Genomic DNA, 23,020 nt, shown 5'->3' with positions numbered 1-23,020 from the left:
TCTCACAAAGCTTTTAAATGTGATCTCTTTGCAGGACGTGATTGGTGGAGCACTGATTTCGGCTGTGCTGCTTGTGCTCCTGTATCCTGCGTGGGACATGATAGATCACTTGCTATTAACTAGTCCCTTCTGTCCACTGCTTTGCATAATTGTGCCTCTTGTCTTATGTTACAACTACCCCAAACTAGACTATTACAGCCCTACCAGGGGAGACACCACTACTATCTTAGGAGCAGGAGCTGGAGCAACTGTGGGATTTTGGTTAAACAACCAGTATGCTGCACCAGCCTACACCAGCAGGAATTTTCAGCTTGGATTTCCTCTGATCACCAGTAAAATACTGGTGGTTGTGCTAGCCAGGTTCTTCGTAGGGATCTTTGTTGTTCTATTGACACGACAGCTCATGAAGAGCGTGGTTCTTGGCATGCTGGGTTATCGATACAAGTTTCCCATTGGCGACCTGGAAGCACGAAGGCGACTGGAAGTCGAAGTCCCATATAAATTTATAACGTACTCCTCAGTTGGCTTCAGTGCAACCGTGATTGTGCCACTGCTGCACAAGCTGTTAGGATTGTTGTGAGTGCAGCGCCTTCCTTACCAAGTAATGTAGAGCACCACCATTTCAGAGATGTGATGAGTCTGTCGAGGCTGGTAACTTGACCAAAAAGTGTTTTATTCCTTTCTGCACTGGCGCGGTGGTTGACCCTGGCCCACCAGAGCCTCAATATCACCCCTCCTCAGCTCAACAGGGGAGAAAATATAATCAAAGGCTTGTGGGCCAAAACAAGGACAGGGAGAGATCACTCGGCAATTACCATCATGGGCAAAACAGACTCAACTTGGGCAAAAAATTTAATTTATTACCAATCAAATCAGAGTAGGATAAAGAGAAATAAAACTAAGTCTTAAAAATGCCTTTCTCCAACCCCTCCCTTCTTCCTGGGCTTGACTTTACTCTTAAATTATCTACCTCCTCCCTCCTAGCAGTGCAGGAGGACAGGGAATGGGGTTGTGTTCAGTTCATCACATGTTGGTTTTGCTGCTCCCTCCTCCTAGGGGAGGACTCCTCACACTCTTACCCTGCTCTAGCCTGGGGTCCCACCCATGGCAAACAGTTCTCTACCATCTTCTCCAATGAAAGTCCCTCCCACAAGCTGCAGCTCTTCCCCAGCTGCTCCATTGTGGGTCCCTTCCATAGGGTGCAGTCCTTCAGGCACAAACTGCTCCAGCGTGGGTCGCTGATTGGTCACAAGTCCTGCAGCAAACCTCCTCCAGCACAGGCTCCTCTGCATGTGGTCGCAGACTCCTTTGGATATCCACATGCTCTGATGTGAGGTCCTCCGTGGGCTGTAGGGGAAGCTCTGCTCCAGTGCCTGGAGCACCTCCTTTCTCTTCTTCCTCACTGATCTTGGTGTCTGCAGAGCTGTTTCTCACACATCATCTCACATCTCTCTTCTCTATCTGCAGTTGTTGCACAGGGTTTTTTTCCCTTCTTAAATATGCTATCCCAGAGGTGCTATCACCATTGCTGATGGGCTTGGGCTTGGGCTTGGCCAGCAGCAGGTCCATATTGGAGCTGGATGGCATTGGCTTTATGAGACACAGGGGAAGTTTCTCACAGAAGTCACCCTTGTGGTCCCCACTGCTACCAAAACCTTGCCATGCAAACCTAAGGTCATGGGAACTTCTGTACATAATTAACTTCAGGTTAGAAATAGCGGACCCCACTGTGTCCCATAGTTAGAGAACAGTGGCCTAGATGACTAAAGATGACAAGAATCTTTGGCTACAAAGCCAAAATCCCTGCTGAAATGCAGCAGTGTCTGGTTTCCTGTGGGGTTGGGGGTATGGAAGTATGGCTGTGCCTATGGGACACTGGCCCTGTGGGTCTGTGGGGTGTGGGTTTGCTCCTGCTGAAACAGGAGAGCAAGCCAAGGAAGAACTCACATTTGAGGCATGGGGGAGCAAGCGGCTGGTGGGGCGGGGGAAGAGGCAACCAGCCAAGAGCAAAGCGCTGTCCTTGGGGCATGCGAAGCTCTGTCGGTGCCACGTTATCCCTTGGGGCCTAGGGATGAAGGAAGAGTGGCTGAAGATGAGAAGGTGATGTGGAGATGGATGCTTTTCAAGTGCTGACACTTTCTTGATGTCGGGCTTTGGAGCTTCCTGTTGGCCAGGATGGCAGGTTTTGTCAGCAAGCATCATTGGCACAGATTGGAGACATCTACATTTGGTCAAGGCTGAGCATTTCACTAGAGAAATCTGGTGATTATTGTACTTCTCACAGTGTCTTCTGACACCACTTCCAGACCTGGCTATTTCTGTGTGTATGGTTTTACTCACTGCAATCCTGAATCCTGAAAAGACCCCAGAAAGTAAAACAGAAGAAAGAAAACTCCAACACAAAACATTGTGATTTGTAACAGATTTATCTTGGATATTAATAAGAAAACCTCCACTAAAAGATCCTTTCACTACAAATAACAGCAGAGTTGTTACGACAATGTTGAGGCTTGCGTTCAAACTGTTTAATTTAACTCCCCTGTCTAGGGAACGGGACAAAGTCCTTCCTATCATGCAGAGGGGTACAAGCAGTGTCCGTAAACTGTGTTGTGGAAGGAGCTGAGTGGTGACTGGTAACTACAACATGTGGTGATGATATGTTGCCATCATTTTCTGGTGCTGCACAGCATTATGGTTGGTCTTCCATGCATCTTGCAATACTGTGTATACTTGTAGAGTAGTAGTTGACTGTTTGTGGGATGGTTGCCACTATAACTCAGGCTGCTTATTTAAAATATATATATATATATATCTATCAGGTGTTGGACCAATGAGCTGCTGAGAAATACAGCAGTGAATGTGGTCTGCTTGGCTACTAAGATATAACACGCTCTGACAGCGGAGCTTCAAGCATGTTCCCAGTGCCTTTCCAGTAGAATGTACAGTGAAAACCAGCTTTTTAACCACATACACAAGCCAAGTGTCTTCCTGGCTGCACCAAAATTAACCTGAAGAATGTAAAGGAGGTGATTTGCCATCAGTTGACCACTATAGAATAAGCAAGTTCCAAAACGTAGCTGCGAGTTTCGTCTGAGAAGCAGGAAGCGTGCACGTGAAAGAGCTCTGTGAGTTTAAAACCAGGTCAGTGGTCTCCAGAAGAAACACAGGCAGAAACTTCAACCTTTTTTAGGTTTGCCCAGGCTGCGAATAATCTATTTTAGGTCAGGCTGTGTGGACTTTACATGTGCATGCAAACAGCTTCAGTGAGTCTTTCAGCAGGCCATGTGCTTTTGGTGAGTGCTGGACTTGAGGTCCCATCCTCAGTCTCCCTCCCACCCACCACAGAAGCACTGCTCACAGGCTTTAAGACACCTTCTGTTAGGAGTGCTTTACAGTGTACAGCTGCATGGCAGAACTGAAGCACTGGGGAGGTGCCACATTGCAGTGGATGGGACCAGAACTGGGAAAAACCTTGACAGCAAGCTGAGTGTTTAAGTTGTGGGGTGGAATCAGTCCCAAGAAAGGCACAGATTGATGGGGACATTCATCGAGTTTTATGTGTAAAATTTCTGTTCTTAATCACATCTATTTTCTGCTATGATGATTTTATAAATTATATATAAAAATGCTTGGATTTATAAAATATGTGCACAGGTATTTTTATAGTATTCACCTGCATGTGATTCATGCAACACATACAAACTGTATTTGGTTCAAATTTTAAAATACACTTATTTTGCAAAATCTGATGTTTCTCTGTTCATTTTGTACCTTCTGTTGCTACTTGTAAATGATTGATGTAAAGGGAATGTTGCAGTTTAAAAAGCTTCCCAAATGCAATCACCCTCCCCTCTTCCAAAGCTGGCCCCTTGTCCCCTGCTCAGCCTAGCTGTGAACTTTGGCTCTTCAGGCTCAGGAGGAACATCCTACTTTTTCTTAAATATAGAAAAAACCCTACTCATCTACTTACTACTATTTGTTATATCCTTTGCAAATGGAAACATGTGAGTTGCCATGTTGTTAGTGATGTGGGATGGGTGCTTGGGCACTGGGAATCTCCTTCACCTGCAGTATCTCTCTCTAATAGACTAAAGAGTTAATTGGAAGCCAAATTTGATTTGAAATTGATTTATGCCATTATGGCATGATATCCCATAAACTGCAGAATATTTCATGTTCACTGGGGAGTCAAAAAGGTTAGGTAATCAAGGGTGTGTATTTGAAACCAAGTAGGGCCATACATTCCACTCAGCATCATGTCCTGCCTGGAAGAGGCAGGCCTATGGGCCTCCAAGTGCCCACAGTTGATTGGGGTGAACCCTGATTGATTGCTGCAGCATCACTGGGCTGCCAGGAGCAGGTGGGGCTTTCAGCTGGGTTTTGTACTGAGGCTGTGCTTGTGGGATGCTCACAGGACTGTAGCCCTTCCTGCAAGGCCTGGCCTGAAGAGGCAAGTCCTCTGACAAGGTAAGAAATGTCACCCTTTCTGTATTTCATCAGCCTGAAGCTCCAGGTCCTCACTGTAAAACCATGTGTGTCTTCACTGTCCCTACCTCTTCATACCTGCAGTTTGGGTGCCTCTGCATCTCCAGTGATGGTAGAAAATGAGGTTTTGTGGCTGGTCTTCTTGTCACGTTCTGTACTTGGTAACACAAAGGCATCGGCTGAATCCTCTTGTGTAGGCATGCTTGATTTCTAGAGTAAAATGCTGCCTTTGATGGGAATGGGAGATAACCTCTAGATACGGAGCATCAGCCTTGGAGCCTGGGCTGTTGATTTCTCATCAATATTGTCCTGTATGTCCTGACTCAGCACTGCAGTTCTCTATCCCATGGCCTTTCTCAGCTGGAGTGTGGTGCCATGACAATATTTTTCTTGGTTTTGTTTCCTGTGCTGTCGAGAGGGATGTAGCAGGCATCTCACCCTTAGCTTAGCCTGCTTCATCCTGCCTTGAGGCTGCTTCCTTCATGCATGCTTGCTCTGCAAACCACTTTCTGGGTACATGGTGCCCATCCAGGCTTTCTCCTGTCAGAGGGTATCTCTGTGTGCTGGTCCCTCAGTGCAGAACCAGCTGCTCTGGCAGCAGCCAAATGTTATTGCAGCCCTTGGCAGGGATTAAAAACCAAATGAGAAGGCACTGAATTTGCTTGGTTCAATTTTCCAACAGTAACTTTGCATGACCCCTTCCTCCTAATCCATCCAAGCTTCTATGTGAAACTGCAAGTAAGCTTACACCTTGCTTTCCTGGATACGGGTGATTTAATTTAGGGGATGGAAGAAAAGAAAATGATCTGTTTCAGTTTTAACCCTTCTAATACATGTTGCAAGTTAGGAAACATGTGTACATCAATGAACAGGGTGGAAGCATGGCCCAGCAGCAGGTGGGATCTTGCACATTTGTTGAAATGTGTAAAGCATGACCCTTGTTTCCTGCTATAGAAGTGTCAGAGCGCATCACTTCCCCACTGTCTGTGCAGGACCGTGCTCGCTGTTGGACTGGCATCGATGGCCATCAGTCTGCTGCCCTGCTTGCCTTCCCTCATGCCGGCTCCGTTTCGAGGTCACCGGGCGGGCAGAGGTGTCGCGTGTGCCCAAGACCGTGATCCCGGGGACAGCCTCCTGGCAGCAGCACTTCTTTTGCTTCATCTATTCCACGCTCACCTGCCAAACCAAGAATGATTTAAATTGCAAGCAAGCACACTGCCAGCCTGGAGATGGAAACGGTCCCAAGAGTTACCTTTACATAAATACTCTGGCACAGTAGCAACAGGGAGACCACTGGCTGGGAGCTGGACATGGGCTGTTTGGAAAAAGGACCTTTGCAGCACAGCAAGGACAAACCCAGATGTCAGTACTCATGTCCAGCTGAGCGGAGCTTGGCAGTCACCCTGACAGCATGTTAAAACAGGCTTTTACCTCTCTGTCACCAGTTCTTAAGCTTCTGCGCTTGTGTCCAGATCCTGAGCAATGATCTATACCGAGAGTGAGCAGGAGCAGGCCGAAAGTAATTCGTAATTGGGGATCGCTAGTGAAAAATTCAGCTTCCAACTCTACCTCAGAACAAAAAATAAATCCCAAGTTCAAAAATTGCTCCAAAGTCATCACTGTGACCAGACAATGCTTCCTTTGTCAGAGACCATAGCTACAGCAAAGAGCAAATGCAAAATTGAAGTGCTCACAGTGGCCCTCTGTAGCACAAAGCTGTGTGTTAACATACCTTGATGAGCTATGAGCAAGCTGCAAGCATCAGATAATTGGTTTTGGGCTACAAAAGACAATGCCCTGCAATAAACTTGCTAGATTTGTATGAAATGTCCCACTTACTAGGATTCACAGCTAATCCTGAGCACAGCACTACAATAAAGCTGGAACTGGAGAGCTACAGCAGGGTCTGCGAGGCTGCTGGCACTGCATCTAGCTGTGAGGGATGATGGCTCTGAAGACTCTTTTCAGCCTTCCTCTTGATTCTTTCCTCTGCTTTTAGCATGTAACTTCCCTGGGACACAGCTAATGTCCCACTTGTGGAGCACTTAGCTACCAGAACACAGGCAAATGGTATGAAAAAGGAGACGCGATAACTAAAAGCCTTACAACACATGCCACTGCAGCTCAAGCCCTTAGTCCCAGCCTAATCTGGACTTCACACTCAAAAGACAGTAAATTCACAGGAGAATTGGGACACCCAGAGAGCCAGAAAATCTTGTGTAGAGAAATATATTTAGTGCACGTAAATATGCCTGTACTCTGCTGAAATGCAAATCTGCCATATTGTCTCCTAATCCCCATGCATGACACACTAATAAACAGGGGGGGTTAATACTTACCATCTGCGTTACAGATTGCTTCCCACACTGTGAGCTTGCTTGGTTACAGTTGTGTAGGCATCATGCAGAGATATATCCTGCAATCGACAAGCTGGCTAATCCCCCTGGGGACGTTAAAATGTGCGCTGCAGTTTTCTCACTCCGTGGGCACTGGAGTCAGTTGTGCAACGTATGGCCATAGCTATATTCTCATTTCATGTCTGTCATGCAGAGATAATTAAAATCTACACATCCACCTGAGGGGAATGGTAGGGTCTCCAGATGGGTAACTGTAGTGCATTTTTCATACTGGATTAACACTTGCGCCAAAAAGCCTTGCCTGTTGCCCTCCCACCTGTTAAGATTACCAACAGGGCCATCACTGAAAAGCCGTGGTGGGTCCAGTGATAGGGGTCTGTGCAGACTTGCAGCTCAAACGTATGAGCTTACCTCTCCCTTACCATTGCACGTCTCTTCTCAACGAGACAGTAATTGTAACACCTTTCTCCAGCATCACCCAGATGTCCACTCTTGGACAGCTCCCTCCCGGGATCAGGGCTATCTGGCTCTTGCAATGGAAACAAGCCACAGCATACTGGCCTAATGCAAAATACTTACTATCATTAGCCTGCAACATTAGCAATGGCTATAGTATTGCAAATGAGGGATAGCCAGCTTCATTAGCAAGCCAGGAAAGAGCCTGCTTCAGCATACTGAGCTGACCACCCACTCGGTGACCTTACACCAGAAAGGATGTATCTGGCACTGCTGTGCTGCATGGAGCTTCTCAGTTTCCCAAATAGCAGAGGCACAATGAGCCAGGCTGTAGCATAACTGTTGCCAGAAAGCCACCTAGAAGGAAAAGGCTGACATGTGAGAGGTTCTCATATATTACCAGGGGCAGAACTGCAAGAAAAAGTAACTGTCCGAAAGCTGCATGCTGTGCAGCTGGAATCCGGTGGGGCGATGTGAGTGCAGTGGGACCACACCAACTTCTGCAGACCTGTATGCCAGCCTCAGTCTGACAGAGGCTTTGATATTTTTCAGCTTCTCATGCAAAAGACCACTGGCATATGCTCTTAAATGTATTCTCCCAGTTTGGTCTGGAGCTTCAAAAACCACCAGGCTTACATCAACCATGGAAAAATTTAATTCCACACCCTCCCCTTTCTGAATTTAGAATGATAAAGGATCAACAGTTATGTCTGGACCAGGGCAGCAGATATTACACACATCTTGCTTACAAAATAGCTCTGGTTTTCATGAAATAAGTAAGTTTGTTTTCCTCCTCCAGCCACTGATGACCACATGACAACCGTACAGAATAAAAGCTCAACTCCTTAGTTCTGCTCACATTCACTCAACATTTGCTCTAATCAATTATCTTATTTCATGCAATAAGAAAAGAATGAAATTCCTGTTATGCAGCCATAATCAGTTACAGTATAAAGCTGTGTCTGTGGAACATTTCTGATTTTGAAAACTAATCATGTGCTCTGCCATTACATTTCTCTTGTAATACACTGGGCTTTTACCCAACTTGTTTCTCCCTCCTCCCCCTCCTTGCCCTTTAAAAACAGTGAGGGCACGGTCTAGTCTGAGATGCCACATTCTTCCCCTGCAGAAGCTAGCCAAATTGCACTGTAAGGAACATATTTACCCAGGGAGCCAGACTCTGTTTTTCTAGTTTATTGGAACATAAAAGCGCAAGCGGATGTCCCCCGCAGAGGAAGACAAGAGAGCAGAGGGTGCTGCATGTGACAGTGGATGGCTGTAGGAGGATAAAAGTCCTGTCTTCACACGAAGGGCTCAATATTGATCTCTACGGCAGAGCAAGGCATGGTGAGCTCAAACTTGGTGATAACATCGGGGTGTAGGACTCCAAGTTTCCCAATGCTTTGACCTTTGGCAAAGACCTCAGCACAGCGACCAGGAAAGAAAGCAGAGTCTGTGAAGACAGTGAGAGAAAAATCAATATTTCTCTGCTCCAAAGAAGTCAATAGGCATTTAACACAGAGAACAAAGCTCTCAGTATTAAACTGTTCTCTGTGCTGAGATGCTAAGAAGGGGCAATCACTTTCTTGCATTAACAGTTGTCATGATTGATAGAGAATGAGGAAACACTTTGAGTTAAAAATAAAATGTGCAGCCCAAAGCGTGGGCCTTTTTCACACTCCACTTGTTTTGACTAAGTTACTCTTGTAACAGAAATTAGCACAAATAAGTGGAGTCACAGGGCTACTGAAATGAAGAACTTTAGCAGGCTTCAGGCTATGTAACACCTGAATGTTTCCCACATTAGTCTGTTTAAAGAAATAAAGCTTGCTGTCATCTAAAGGGTAAGTAGGCAAGTCACGCTTGATGACATGTCACATAATTAGAAACAACCTACATTCCTCATCTGGAGAAGAGCTTTTAAGCAGTTTCACATACGCTCTAAAACTGTGGAACAATGAACAACTCAAAGGAAGTCAAAGATCATCTTCCTTTTACCTCAAACCAAGCCCCAGGTTTTAAATGTTATTTGGGAGGGTTTTGTTTTGTTGGATTTTCTTTAAATACATATTGAATTTGCCATGAAGAACCTGGAAGAGCTGTACAGACTTTTCCATGGAAAACCTTTCCTAGCTGGGAACTTACCTGTGTGTGGTGGCTATACCAGCAATACATTCAAGCTGCCTCCACCATGCTTTTAATGCTACTGCCCTTGCAGACAGGGAACAGCTTTTTAACTTCTGAACAAGTCGGCAGGGACAGCATCAGGGGCCAGTCAGCTTCCTTGCCCTCAACTCTTACTCTGCATCTTTATCTAAATAAGCCAATATCCAAAAAAATCATCTTCTACAGGAAAAGCTAGTTATTGGGTATGTGTGCAGTTGCATTGCTGTGGATGAGAAACATCCCTGCTCTATGTGCTTCCGTGCCATAATGAAGGCAACAGCTGAGGAGATGCTTCCAGTCTTGCTCCCTGCCTGCTCCCAACTATCATGGTACTCAGCCCTCCAGCATCCTCTGCATCCTGCAAAAGGACCGTAAGCATTTCCTAATGCAACTTACTCTATGGTTGTTCCAGATTCTATTTAAGGTTCAGGATCTGCCCGGGACATTTTAGTGCATTTACAAAGAGCTATTTAAAAAGGCAATAAAGGACCAAATTAACCTCAAACCTCAGGAAGATTTGCATAACAGTGATCACTAGTGGTCAAGCCCAGAGATACATTCTTTGTTAGCTCCCCAGTGGAAATAATTCACTCAAGAAGTGCCTCCTATGATGTCTGTAGTCTTAACTTGCAGCTAAAAAATAACAGCAATTAGGTCTTTTTCTTGTCCACTTTGCTGCAAGTGCAAATTAACTTAAATATGTACTTCAGTTTTGGCTGCCTTGTGAAACCTGACGGCAGTAGTAAATGATGATGGCAACATTACCTAAAGGCTGTTTTAAAAAATATCCAGAAGCAGTATCTATCTTTTAAACCATCCAGTTCCAGTCTCAACTACAAGCGCAAAACAGCCACTTACACTGGATGTACAAAAGTAACATTATCTAGCCCCTCGATGTTCCTGGCATGTGACTTTAGCCAAACAGACACTTGCCACTGCCAACCCGCTCTATTCAAAACAAGTGTTAAAATAAAGCTTGACGAAACAAGTTTAGACAGGAAACAAATGCCACACACAGATCTCACTCTTTAGATTGTGGGTGAAAACATAACCTAAAAATAAAGTACCCTTGTAGTTAGTGGTAAAGACTTTCCTATTTGTGAATAAAGCTGGTATTGTACCAAGGATGTGAGCAACACACAGTGACGTTCTTTTAGAAACTTGACTGTAAGCTTAAGCTGGCACAAGAGCAAAAACCAAGCAGAAGTACTGGCCTGGTACTCCACTGCGAGATTATAGGGAAAAAGAGCTCTGACAATATGGTTAGTTATAAAGCTGTGAGTCTGACTTATCTTTCTTCTGAGCTGTCTTATATGTAGCCTTGGGAAAGTTACTTTATCTTCTTGCACATCTAGACCCAATTAGATCATGAGACTTAACTGTTTTTAACTTGTTGCACATATCCATGGATGGGGTCTAAAATAATACTGCGCTCCGCCAGTCTACAAAAGGCAGTTTCCAAGATCTGTGCTGCTTCCCATTGTGTGAAACAATTTTATGTTTTGAGGCCCAAGAAATGCTCTGCTACCCAAGCACCACTAGTTGTCAGTCTCCCAGTCAGAAGTTAGGTAGAAAATGAACAGGCAGCAGGGGACTTAAAGCCTCACCTGACCCTAACATACACCACTACCAACCTTCTCTAGGAGGTTAACTTCAGTAGAATTTCCCTTGCATTTAACTAAATAATATGCATTTGTGAAAATTTTTGAAAACTGATGGAAATTTGTGACATTATATTGGAAACTATGAAATGGCTTAATGATTATGGCATAAAGTGAAGAGTTACATTACCTAGAATCTTAACACCAATAAAATCAACCCCTTCTTACTATGAGCCTACAGCACAGCTTCATTAACACAAGTGAACTGAATCAGTGAATCACCACTGCCAAAAGGGAGGTGGTAGCTCTCCACCTGGAGAGGGGAGTGGAATAAGCTGTTGATCTCACAGAAGGCTTTACCAAGAAACCATACATTTAGTGTGTTCTGAATATACTGCTCCCAGCTACGCATTAGGCATGGAGCCATATTTTTGTCTCACATGCAGCAATTGATGCTGGGCTGTGATGTTATTTTACTTTACACTTCTTTGCAGTGAAGAGGTCAATACATAATTAATATCAAGGGGGCACATTTACTTCCCCAAAGTGCAGAAAGCAGGACCTTCAAATCACCCCTCTGTTTCTACTTAATCTAACTCTGAAATGCTGGTTACTTCACAGTGTGGTCTAGTGTGCCTGGTGCATTGCAGACATGGCACTTGCAGGGTATAACTCTGTGACTGGAAGAGATCAGCCAATAAGGAAATAAAAATGAAAGAACCTGTTAAAAGCTTTAGGGTCCCCATCTGTCCAGTTAACACTTGGTTCTTGCACCAAAGAAACATGAGCTAAGGTTTACAGAGAGTTTATGAACTCTGGTTAATAATGAAACTATTATTAATATTAGGTGAATTACAGAATGCTTGAAAGCATATTCCTGCCTGCCAAAAGGGCCTCAAAACTGCATCCAGCAGATAAGGATCTAAAGTTATCTTTGTCTTAGTAACTTCTCTTTTGACCATGCATGTAAGAGAAGGAGGTTGGCTCTCGCCTGAGAATGGGTGTTGTTGACTCTTGTACTCTTGTACTCTGTTGTTGTACTCTTGCCAAGGCACCAGAATGTGAAGCAAATAAAATTTTCAGATCAAAAAATTCAGACATTTAAAGGGAAACAAATACAGGAAGAAAAAGCGCAGAAGAAACATGAAAAATCTGAGGAGAAAGTGGGAAAAAGGGAAACGAGCATTTGCAGCCGGGGGGAGTGTTCTGACTGAGGGACCAACCATGACTAGAAAAAGAAGTCTGAGCTAGAGGAATCTCCTTGTGCTGAGGACAACCTGTAGGCTGAGGAGGACCTGAGCAACCAACAGAGCAGGACAGAAAAACAGAGGATTTCTCAAAATAACCAGGAAACAAAGGTAAGGATTTTTTTTTTTCCCTTGATTTGTGTGTTTCGTGTATTATAAAGTAAAAGAAATGGTGTTTCAGACTTCTAGCAAGGCCTGGGTTATGGACTGGACTGTCATGTCAACTCTTGAAGTAAAGTATAAAACCTTAGAGTGAGAGTCAAGGCTGTTTGAAAGGTATGTAGTTATGCTACTTGCACATATGGAAATAAGCAAAAAATGCACACACTATTATATTGCTTGAATAAACCACACCATAAGCTGAAGCCCAGTGTTCTTAAGCTTCAATTAAGTCTTTATGCCAGAAGGAGTCCGAAGGGTGCTTTCTGAGAAAAGTTAGCAGCTGTGCCCAGCAGCTTTTGAGCAGGAGTTCAAAGCTGACAATAGAATTTGTTGTATCTGTGTATGTAACATCATCAAGAACAGTATGGTTGTAAACACCATTGTCTTCCTGAAGAAAGCAGTTGTCAAAGCACTCCTGGAAGCACCATTATCAGCAGGTGTGCTAGGAAGGGGCTGTGTTTGCTGCTGGTGTAATTGTATTGAAAGGCTGCTCTTGCAGGTCTGGTTGGTTGCACCATCAAGTATGTCAAGAGCCAAAATTCATTTAAATATTGTAACTTACTATACCATCCATTTTAAAGACAATGGATTTATCACTCTTCATATAGTTAATCCTTTCTGCTCTGCTCAAAAACAGTACTTCATAAACTTCACCTTGAAGTGACCAGTGAGATTTCAAGGTCCTTCCTGATAGAGACCTATGCAATGCCAGAGGAAGCAAGAAGGTCTAGCAATGGAAATCCATCTCTTAATATGTCAACATTATAACTGGTAGTTATGAGAAGGGGTGGGGTGAAATATAATATGCGTTCCTAAAGAAGAGATGCCAAAGCCAGCCATGTCCTATGCTGACATACTACAGGCAAGTGAAAGAAAAAAGCTACTTCTTGTGGCTGCAAGTAAGAATTTAATTTCCAGTGTTCAGTGATGTAGAAATAATACCTTTAATTAAAGCTTCTGTAGCATGTCCTCAAAATCTGTAATTGCCTCTCTGTATTCAGGCAACAGGGCCACTTTGATTGCTTTGGGGTAATTCTTTGGCCACTAATCCAATAGAGCATGTAGTCTTTAGCACATTTTCTGGCTAATTGACCCTCAAAGAGCTCCGAGTTCCTTGCACTCTTTGTTGTCAAACACCTTGCACAGTTTCTTCTCTCTACCTTACTCTCCCTCCTTTTCAAAAAGAAACAGATTAAAGTAGTATTATAAGCCTACAGTTGCACTAAGCCTTCAAACCCGCTTGCTTATTCCTATAATTTGAAGGAACATCGGAAGCTGAAGCTTAAGAAGGTAATAAGCCCTCCTCTATCGGGCCTCCAAAGTCTTTCATCTTAATTCTCCATCCCCTTAGTCACTCCAGCTGCCCTTTCACTACCTCATCCTGACTCACCTGGTGAAGTATTTACCTGTGCTGCATTGGATCAAATTTAGTTTTCTAAGGCTAGATGTTAGTTTTTTCTTTAGGATCAGGTTCTTCACTTTTTCAGCTAATTCTTTCTTTTGGTAGATAGGCTCAAACACAAAGTCACAGGACACTATCAGATCAGTCAGTATTTTCAAACCCATGTATTTTCTTGCCCATGTATGCAGTGAAGTCAGGCTCCCAGAAGCTCATACAAAGCAACAGCAACCTCAACATCAGATCTTGTTATGGAGTGATTTACATTCACCTTATTTTTAAAATCACAGACATCTCAAATCTTGCATGATTTTTTGAACATGCTGAGAGATCAACTGCTCTTTTAAGTTGCACGTTGTCAGCAGTTCTTCTCCCTATACCCTCATGCACAGACAACCAGACTTTGGGATCAGCAGCATATTTATTAGCTTTAGCATCTTGGTTTGTGATCCTGACTAAAGCTCTGCCAGAACAACCTCCACTCTCTTGATCACACCTAACTGTAATGAAACATCAGGAAATTCCAATCAGTACAATCAAGTTGAAGGTAAGCATCTTAGAGTTACTTTTTTTTTTTTAATTTCCCAAAGAAAATAATTAACACATGATAGGTTGATGGAGGAAGTATCTATATCATGTGAATGAGTATGTCCTCTATTTAACGGACATCTTTCCTTCTGGTTTCTTCCTATGTTTTTTTTAAAAGCCTCCACACGTAAGTCATAGCAGAAGAGGGTAAAGGGATAATCAATTATTTACCTGGATTGGTACACTGGATATCCAAAAATAGAGTTGAATATTAGAGTCCTTGTACACACAATGAGGCTAGGGAATATGGAGAACCATCCACAAATTTGTAGTGGTCAGCCAATGAATCATCTTCTTGTGTTACAAGTGAGTCGATGGTTTTTATTAATAAGTATCTCAGGGAGGGTGTGAGAAAACCTAATTCTTTTATCTCATAAAAACTGTCATGCAACTCTGCAATTGAATGTTTTTCTATTCTGTATTTAACAGTATTTAAGATTAGTAGGGATCAATGATACTGTTTTACAAATACAAACTGTGTGGAAATAATCCCAACACTGCTTGGGTCCAACAAGCAACTAACAACAGTTGTTTGTTGTGTGTTAAAGTGTCAATGATGAACTGGGGACTGGTGTAGCTACAAACCTCTTTCCTTCATTTGCCTTGAGAAAAAGAGACCAACACAGACTTTTAGACTAGATATATTTTTCATTCTTTCTGTAGAATGCCCCAGGAGCTTTAACAGAGGATGTCTGGTGTTGCTGGATGTCAGGTTCAAGGATTTAATAGGTTTGGAGCTCCTCTTTATTTGCTCAGGGATTATACCAGTGTCAGACACTTAAGATTACTTGGGTAAAATCATTGTGTTCCTGCTTTCCTAACAAAAGGTAATGTTTGGGTGGCAGACTTTTTGGGTCACTGATCTTGGTAACAGGTTTTCATGTATTTAGTGCTGGAGTACCAGGGTGGCTGCTTAAACAATGCATACAGAAAAATGTAAGTAGGAAACCTAGAAAGAAATCTACCAAATTCCATGTATTTTTAGAGAAAACAGTATTTGTGTATAAAGCTCAATAAATTTTGATTTGTGTGGCAGTTGTGAGAAACAGCAATTCTACCCTGGAGGTTAGTGCTGTAATGGTAACTCTACAGTGTAGCTTATCTTCGCTTTTAGGCCAGTTTTATCTGATTTATTCAGATTTAGCTGAAATGTTATACTTTATCCTCTCTAAAAGTCACAAATCTAAGCTGATATTGTGTCAAGGCTATTTATAAAACTAGATAATTCCTAATCCCGAATAGAGTGCTCTTTTTTTTCTTTAAGATGTCTTGCTATTTCACTTGAGTTAGAGAACATAGAGCATTGAATTAGAAAATTTCTTTCTGTTGCATGGCTGTTTTTACCGCTCTTTAAATACCTAAAGAAATAATTCCTCCTTGCAAATATCAGAATCTGTCAGAAACTGGGAAACAGTAAACCCTATTCTTTATGATAAGGGGTATACCATTACGTATGCACAGTAAGGCAGCAGATTTTAGCTTTTAGAATGTGCTTTCATACAAGTACTAGAGAATACTAAGAACTAGCACTAAGTCACTCTAAAAGTCTACTTTAGTATGTCATGTTTCGTTTCCACATTGTTTATACACTTCATGTCCTAGACCAAACTGTCCTCCCCTCCCAATGACTTGACATTACTTGCTGAGATAAATAACAGCCACCTGATGTTATGCTTTCACAGCTACCACATTTCATGCCTCTCAGAAAATGACTTGACAAACTAGCATGGAATAACACATAATTAAACAATTAATCACAGCAGTCACTGGAACTGTTAATGATTTAGTTTTAGCATTTAAGATTTCTGTTGCAAACCAGCACCTTGTAGCTGAAGCACAAAGATGCACCACTAGGAACAGAAATGCTTGAACTGGTTAAGTGTGAGCCAGCCCAGGGACAGAAGTAGTGCTGAGTCTACAACAAATCTTGTTCTGTTTCTGGACCCAAACAAGTAAAGTCTGTACCCAGCACATGTACATGAGTCTACACTAGCTCAGCATTTCTTTGGTTATCTACTGTTTTCTAATACATACACCACAAGCAAAGGTAAAATCAATTCCTCCACCATGGTCAACAGAAACTAGTCTTAGGATCCTGCATTCGTGTTGATTCTAAAAGTTTGAGCAAAAATCTTGCAATTTTCTGTTTAAAATTTTATTGCATAAATGTAAGAAAAGACATGTGAGATTAAATTTGGAGCACTGCCCCTCTGTCTCCATATCACAGTTCAAAAATTGAATCAGATCAGAGAACTGCTTAACTGTTATCTTAAAATTTGACATGATCATGATTGCTAGCATTAGCATCACTATTGTAGTGAAAACAGACACTTAGCTGGCCTCTAGCCATAGCAGGCTGTGCAGGAGATGAAAATGGAATTGAAGGATGAAGCTGTGGCACTGGTCAAGTGTAGCACTTTACACTAGAGAAGCTAATGCAACCAGGCCTGTGCCCGGACCCTCAGCACTTAAGACACCTGCCCCTGTTCACGGAGAAAGGAGATGTGCAACTTGCTGCTATTTCTGCTACTCACTTGGATGAGCAAGTTTGTTTTTAGAGAAGGCTTTGCAACATTGAAAATACAGTTTATGACTAAGAAGTAATTTTCTATTTCAAAATATAAGGAAACAGACAGAAAAAAATGGTAATTACCCAATTCTGTAGTATATAACGTAAGCTCTGCAGACATTTAAAACTTGATGCAAACAAGATTTTCATCTGTTTACTTGTTATCTTTTTTCAGTCATACATCATAGCTGTCTTTGGGGGTGGGAAGGGAAGAATTAAGCTCTGAAGACGCCTCTCCATAAAGGAACAGCAGAAGAGCAAAGACTTAATGTCAAGGAGAAGAAATTAACATCTTGAGCTCAGGAAAACAAATGCCAATTATTTAGATGGTTCTGGGAGTTGATGAAAACTGGTAGAAAATGAAAAGCCTAACTGTCAGGAGAAATGCTGCTATTTCTTAGAGCATCCCTAAGCATCAGAATAAAATGCAATGGGAAGAGAAACACTGCAATCTTTATTAGTTAGCATGTGCAAAAAGAGGAAGATAGCTTGTGTCATTTTACAGGTTGACTTGACACTCCTCCCAGGATATTTCTGCAGTTACCACAGATTTTTTTTCTCCCACTAATATACCGCAGGAAGCATACTTCTAAATGAGTTAATTCAGAGGAGTTTCTGTTCTGAAATTTTCCAAATTTGAGGGAAAAAAATTTCTTTGTTCTCTTGTTCAACTTCTTTATTTCCTACATGGGGGAAAAAGTGTGCCAAATATGATCTGGTGATGAATGTGTAAAAGACAAAGACTCCTAAGCCTGTCACACCTTTTATTATCCCATGCTGTGCTAAATTGGTGTACTTTAACTGATACATCTTTTTTTATGGAGGGTTGTGCAAGCAGATTATACTTGAAGGGTATCAGGAAGGAACATCCAAAAACTTCCAGAAGGGGAGCTGAAATTAGCATAGAAATGGAAAAGCCCTCCTCAAACTTGCTTTTGATAGTTTGGGTTTGTTTGTTTGGTTTTTTTTCATAATAAAAATCAACTGTATAACACAAAGCTAATGAAATTAGACTTATTTCCAGAACCATACTAAAGGTTTTGCAACAAACTCTTTGTGCTGTTTGGCCTAACCACATCATTTGCAACAGCAAAGGCACCTCTGAGATGTCCAGTGCTGTAGTGTCCTGTCAAAGTTTGATAAACCACATTTATCTGGGGAAACTCCAAACACTGTAGACTCCTGCTTCAGATGATTAAATAATTTAAGCAACCTTCGTGGTTCAGATCTTTGCCAGGTACCTCCCTGGGTGTTAATCCAGTTACAACCAAATCTGAGGCATCAGCACTACTGTGGGAAGGTACTTGTTAAGACAGAAATAAACTTGGACTAAGTTTGTATGGATTTAGTTCCTATAAATCTAAAATCCTGAATTTACTGGAAGGAAATAAAGTGCAGAGATAACAGACAACTAAAGGGATATTAAGCGAGCAGCCACAACCATTTTATTAGATAGTCTGAGTTGTTAGAACCTTAGTTTTCCACATAACTGAGCTCCCTTGATGCTGCAGGGAATACTGCTCAAGAGAAAAGAATGAGAAATTAATTAGAAATTAATTAGATCTCAAAGTAGTGGCCAACAGTGCAAAAACCATGGGAACTAGTGACAAACATCAAATTTTGTATGATGCCTTATAATTAAGCAATTGTAATGATCAGTGCTGGAACTCCTGAAACCCCTTGTAGAGCTAGGGTAATACATCTAAAATGACTAAAATCAGTCAGATTTAAAAAAAATGATAAAAAATCAACAAATGTGTCCTTACCTGTTAGTGTTAATTAATGAAGCTGACTCTGAGGGAGAGTTAAACAATAAACAGAAAAACAGGACTGTAAGATTGGGAGATCCTGAAGAACAATTTGATAAACAAGTAGAACTAGTGTCAAAACAAAAACTGGGAATGTTTTTGGCTAAAACCCTACCTATATTTAGTGCTGAAGTGAAAGGAGTCAAAAATCAGAAAAGCTGCTTACAGAGAAAACTGAGAGAAATAAACTGCATTTCATAATATGTGATCAGTAACAGAGGCTGAAAATCCATCGAGAAAACTGAATGAATTAGGGAAGATTAATGACTGGCAACAATAAAGACAGCATTAGAAAGATTTTTAAGGATACTGGAAACAAATTGTAGATAGACCACTTTCATCTGCTAACAAGACTAGCTGAACTTCTTATGTGAGACAGAAATGTGTAAGTTTTTAACAGATACTTCTTTTCATCTGGGGGAAATAATGTATTCTTGAATAATAAGGTGTCTTATGGTCCACTGAAGAATATGTTTGGTGACATTTACCAGGACTAGGATGTTTCTGAGCTGCTGGGAGTCTTAGGCACCAGAATTATGGTGCAATTCTCAAAGCAAATCTCCTGCTTGCTGCTGTTACAGTGACGATACTGGGAATTCTGCAGGACTAGAAAAATTTAACGTGGTCCCAGTATTCCAAGGTGATGATCTAGATTGATCGTAAGGAAAAAAATTATTAGGGAATTAGCAAATGTTAAATTCAAAGGACTTTACTCAAGTCCATTACCAGCAGATTTTTTTTTTTTATTGAAAACAGATGTTGTCAAACAATTCTGATTATCTGACAAATTTGTAATTTGAGACTGCAAATACAATTTCAAGGATGCGATAGCACCTGTAAAGTATCTATATTTGAGCAACAATTAAATAGATTAAGTACTGACTGATATCTTCCAGTATGGCACAAATGGTATTTGATGGCTTCATAGTAAAACTGGCACATTTCCTTTAGTTATGTCTGAGTAAATAGACAATTATTGACATTTATGAACAGTGTAATGGCTGCCAAGCCAGGCAACAGAAAGGCCAGGATTGCCATTAAGAGCAATCAAGCTACAGTTCCTTAAAATAAAACGGGTATTAATAATGCCAAGTTCAACAGGGTATTCAACATCAGTGTATCTCAGTCTCCCAGTTTAAGCTGATCCCAGAGATAGTCAATTCTATACGTGTAACTCTGAATTAGTGCCAGACTTTCTTCCTCTTGTCTTGCAAATTGAGGTTCACAGACTAAATCTTCTTTTAAAATTGCCTGTTGTATAATTATTATGAATGCAAATGTTTATTGATGTTCTTAGTTATGGAGGTAACTATTACACCTCTGATTTCACAGCTAAACCTTACTAAATGAAAAGCTATTACTGTGATTTACTGTGGAATTAAAATTTTCTACACTTTACCACACCTTTCATTTAATTAAACAAGGGCAGTAAAAGGAAGGGAGTGCAATTTCTCTTTTTTCAACATCTGTCAATTACTGAAAGAAGCAAGACTTAATACGCATTTATTAAGGTGTTGCTGAAAACATACCCATTCCTGCTTGAAATCAAAATTACCTTCCAAGACAATTATCAGAATGCCTCTAGTTTTCAATTCAAGGGAATCGAAATCAATAAATGTAAACTCAAAAAATACATGATTTTATTAAATTACCTAATAATATATGACCAAATTTGTTGGCTCTTTCTACCCATTTTTTTGTTGTTTAATATTAAAGTTTGATTTTGTTTGCCTCATAATCGTACACATCCATACAGATCTTTACGTTCCAGTAATGGTATAGAGCTAGCTAAAATTTCAAGAGTTTTAAGCAAAAATTTTTGTTATGGAGGACATACAAATTTGAGGATTGATGCAATAATTGTAGTCTCTTCAACCTATGTTCGATTATGGATGCCTATGCTATAAAACAAAAAAAAAAAACCAAACCAAAATGCTCTTCTAGGTCAGTTATTGTAGGATTCACTAATGTATAAAAAAGTGTGCATTTTGAAACAATGGGTAGCATTTCACAGCTCTGTCTTTAAGACTCTGTCATTTTGTATATTTAGTGGTAATAAGAAACAAACAAAAGGTTCCATTAGTAACTTTAAGAAACTGAAAAGCACTGAGTGCCAAATGTACACTGAAATCTGTGAATTCAGTCAGAATCCTCTCTTCCTTGAGGCTGCTCTACACAGCTCTTCATTTATTAGCTAGCTCAGATTACACCAAAGTATAGTGCAAAGGCCAGGGGAACATCACAATTTCACCCATATTTTCTAGCAGCTGTACTTTTTTCACAGGTGTTGCTATAAGGGCAAAAAGACTCTGACCTTAAGGTCAAATCACAGGGCACTTAGGTGTTAGTGGAACAGAAGGAGCTTAAATAACCATGATTTGCACATATGGACCAAACAGGACTATAGTGCAGGCATTTCATTTTTCAAAGTGAATTTGGAAAAGAGGCAAATATGTGCCTAATGCATCTCTATCTGTTCTTTGTTGCTTATTTAAAACAACTTTTTTTTTTTTGCCTATATTGTTTTCCAGTGATGACTGGAACTATGTTAATCAGTTACACAAGGAATAAAACCAGATGGACTAAAACCCTACCTTTACACTGTGTCTCTTACTAGTCAAAAGTTTTGCTTAAGATTACATACAGAAAAAATATCTAAGCTCTTTCTAAATCAGTCATAGGATAAACCTATTTCTCAGTGTACAAATTTGTAATTTGGCACAGGCCATAAAAAAGCATGCTCCATAAAGATGCATCTAAAAATCCATGCCACGTGTCAAGTTCTGATTTAAAATCTCTGAAGTAACTTGCACTGTTCTTCTGAGTTATTTCAGTGTCCTGCAGTCATGTAAGATGTCACAAGGTATCTTTTTTGTTTTTCCCCACTCAGCGACTGACCTTGCTCTGATAGCTGCTGACATCTTCTCTCTCACACATGCTCAACTGACAGACTGCAAATGACGTTTTAAAAAGCCCCAAACATTTCAAACCAACAAAACCCCAAAACCAAACAGAATCCCTCAAACTAGTTCTATTTCCAACCATCTCTGCAGTGAAGGTCTTTTAAGTAAGTTGGTGCAGTGACACTTCATTCACATCAGAGTACCCGCCATCTGCATTGTTACCAAAGTTAAATTCCGATGTCAGTAGAACTGAAAATCTACATGCCACCCCAGGAGATTTTCTGTATCACTGGTGAAACAGAAAGTAGTAGGCACTTCTTTCTCTCTTTTTTTGGTCTATAGCCAAAAGCCACAAACTGCTTGTAATATACTGCATATGACAAGGCATAATCCATCCTTTACACTAAATGCATCGTAGAATAATGTCATGGGAATGCAGGGACTTCGAACGGGCACTACAAATCCCTGCATTCCCAGGAATACTGAACAGCACTAACATCTAGAAATAGCTTCTCTGCTGTTAGGATTATTTTTTGAGGTCTTTTTTCCAGTTTCTCAAAGCCAGCCACACATCACTGAAATGCTACAGTTCAGAATATAAACCACTTGCAAATATTTTCAGTACTAAAGCAAACTCTTCATATGTCTGGAACCAGAACACTATTAAAAAATGAGCTACAGAAGGGTTATGAAAAGGAATCTTAACTGTTTGGTTTAACTTCAGTAACAGCTGAGTATAGAACTCACAGAGGCTCTTCTAACCCTCCCACAGCACTCCCTTTCCAAGTAAGAAGCTTTGGTATTCTCTGTTCTGTGCTTGGCAGAATTAGAACAAGAAGTACAATTGTTTAAACATTCCTCTGGTCAATCTGGGAATCCTGTCAACAATATTCTAATAAACCCCTCGAAAGTCTGCCTAAGTAACACTGAGCAAAACAGTACTTTGTCAAAATATGGGATGAAAAGAAGTATGTCAATATTATGACACAAACATGCATTAAAGTGCTAGGAGACCACTTAGTTGAAGTGTGATGTCTGGCATCTTGGCAGTGCACTGCAAAACAGGGAGACATCTAACAATTTTGCATTAAAGTTCTATGAATAGGCAGGCTCAGTCAGGCCGTCAGGGACTTTCTGTCAGTGCCATTTTTTCCAGTAAGTGCAGAAGGGAGGGACTTCTTCAAGGTGATTGGAGTCAGTGTCTCTTATCTCTGAACACCAGTGTATGATGTGTAAACAAAATCATACCTGCTATCCCTGCTTTTCTTGCCTTTCTATG

At 41.2% G+C, this 23,020-nt stretch overlaps 2 protein-coding genes across 2 annotated transcripts in view; one reads left to right on the top strand and one right to left on the bottom strand.

Annotated features, from left to right (window-relative positions):
- The window catches only part of SGPP2 (sphingosine-1-phosphate phosphatase 2), a 38,898-nt gene extending 35,191 nt beyond the window's left edge, over nucleotides 1-3,707 (top strand). The window contains exon 5 of the mRNA XM_065675022.1: nucleotides 35-3,707. Within this exon, the coding sequence (XP_065531094.1) occupies nucleotides 35-580 (546 nt within the window). The 3' untranslated portion in view covers nucleotides 581-3,707. The remainder of the gene's footprint in view (nucleotides 1-34) is intronic.
- Nucleotides 3,708-8,477: 4,770 nt separating this feature from the next.
- The window catches only part of FARSB (phenylalanyl-tRNA synthetase subunit beta), a 41,747-nt gene continuing 27,204 nt past the window's right edge, over nucleotides 8,478-23,020 (bottom strand). Inside the window, exon 17 of the mRNA XM_065675021.1 lies at nucleotides 8,478-8,751. Coding sequence (XP_065531093.1) covers nucleotides 8,600-8,751 — 152 coding nt within the window. The 3' untranslated portion in view covers nucleotides 8,478-8,599. The remainder of the gene's footprint in view (nucleotides 8,752-23,020) is intronic.

Source organism: Lathamus discolor, chromosome 3, assembly GCF_037157495.1.
Source record: "Lathamus discolor isolate bLatDis1 chromosome 3, bLatDis1.hap1, whole genome shotgun sequence".
Lineage (NCBI taxonomy): Eukaryota > Metazoa > Chordata > Aves > Psittaciformes > Psittacidae > Lathamus > Lathamus discolor.
This window is presented reverse-complemented; position numbering and strand designations above follow the sequence as displayed.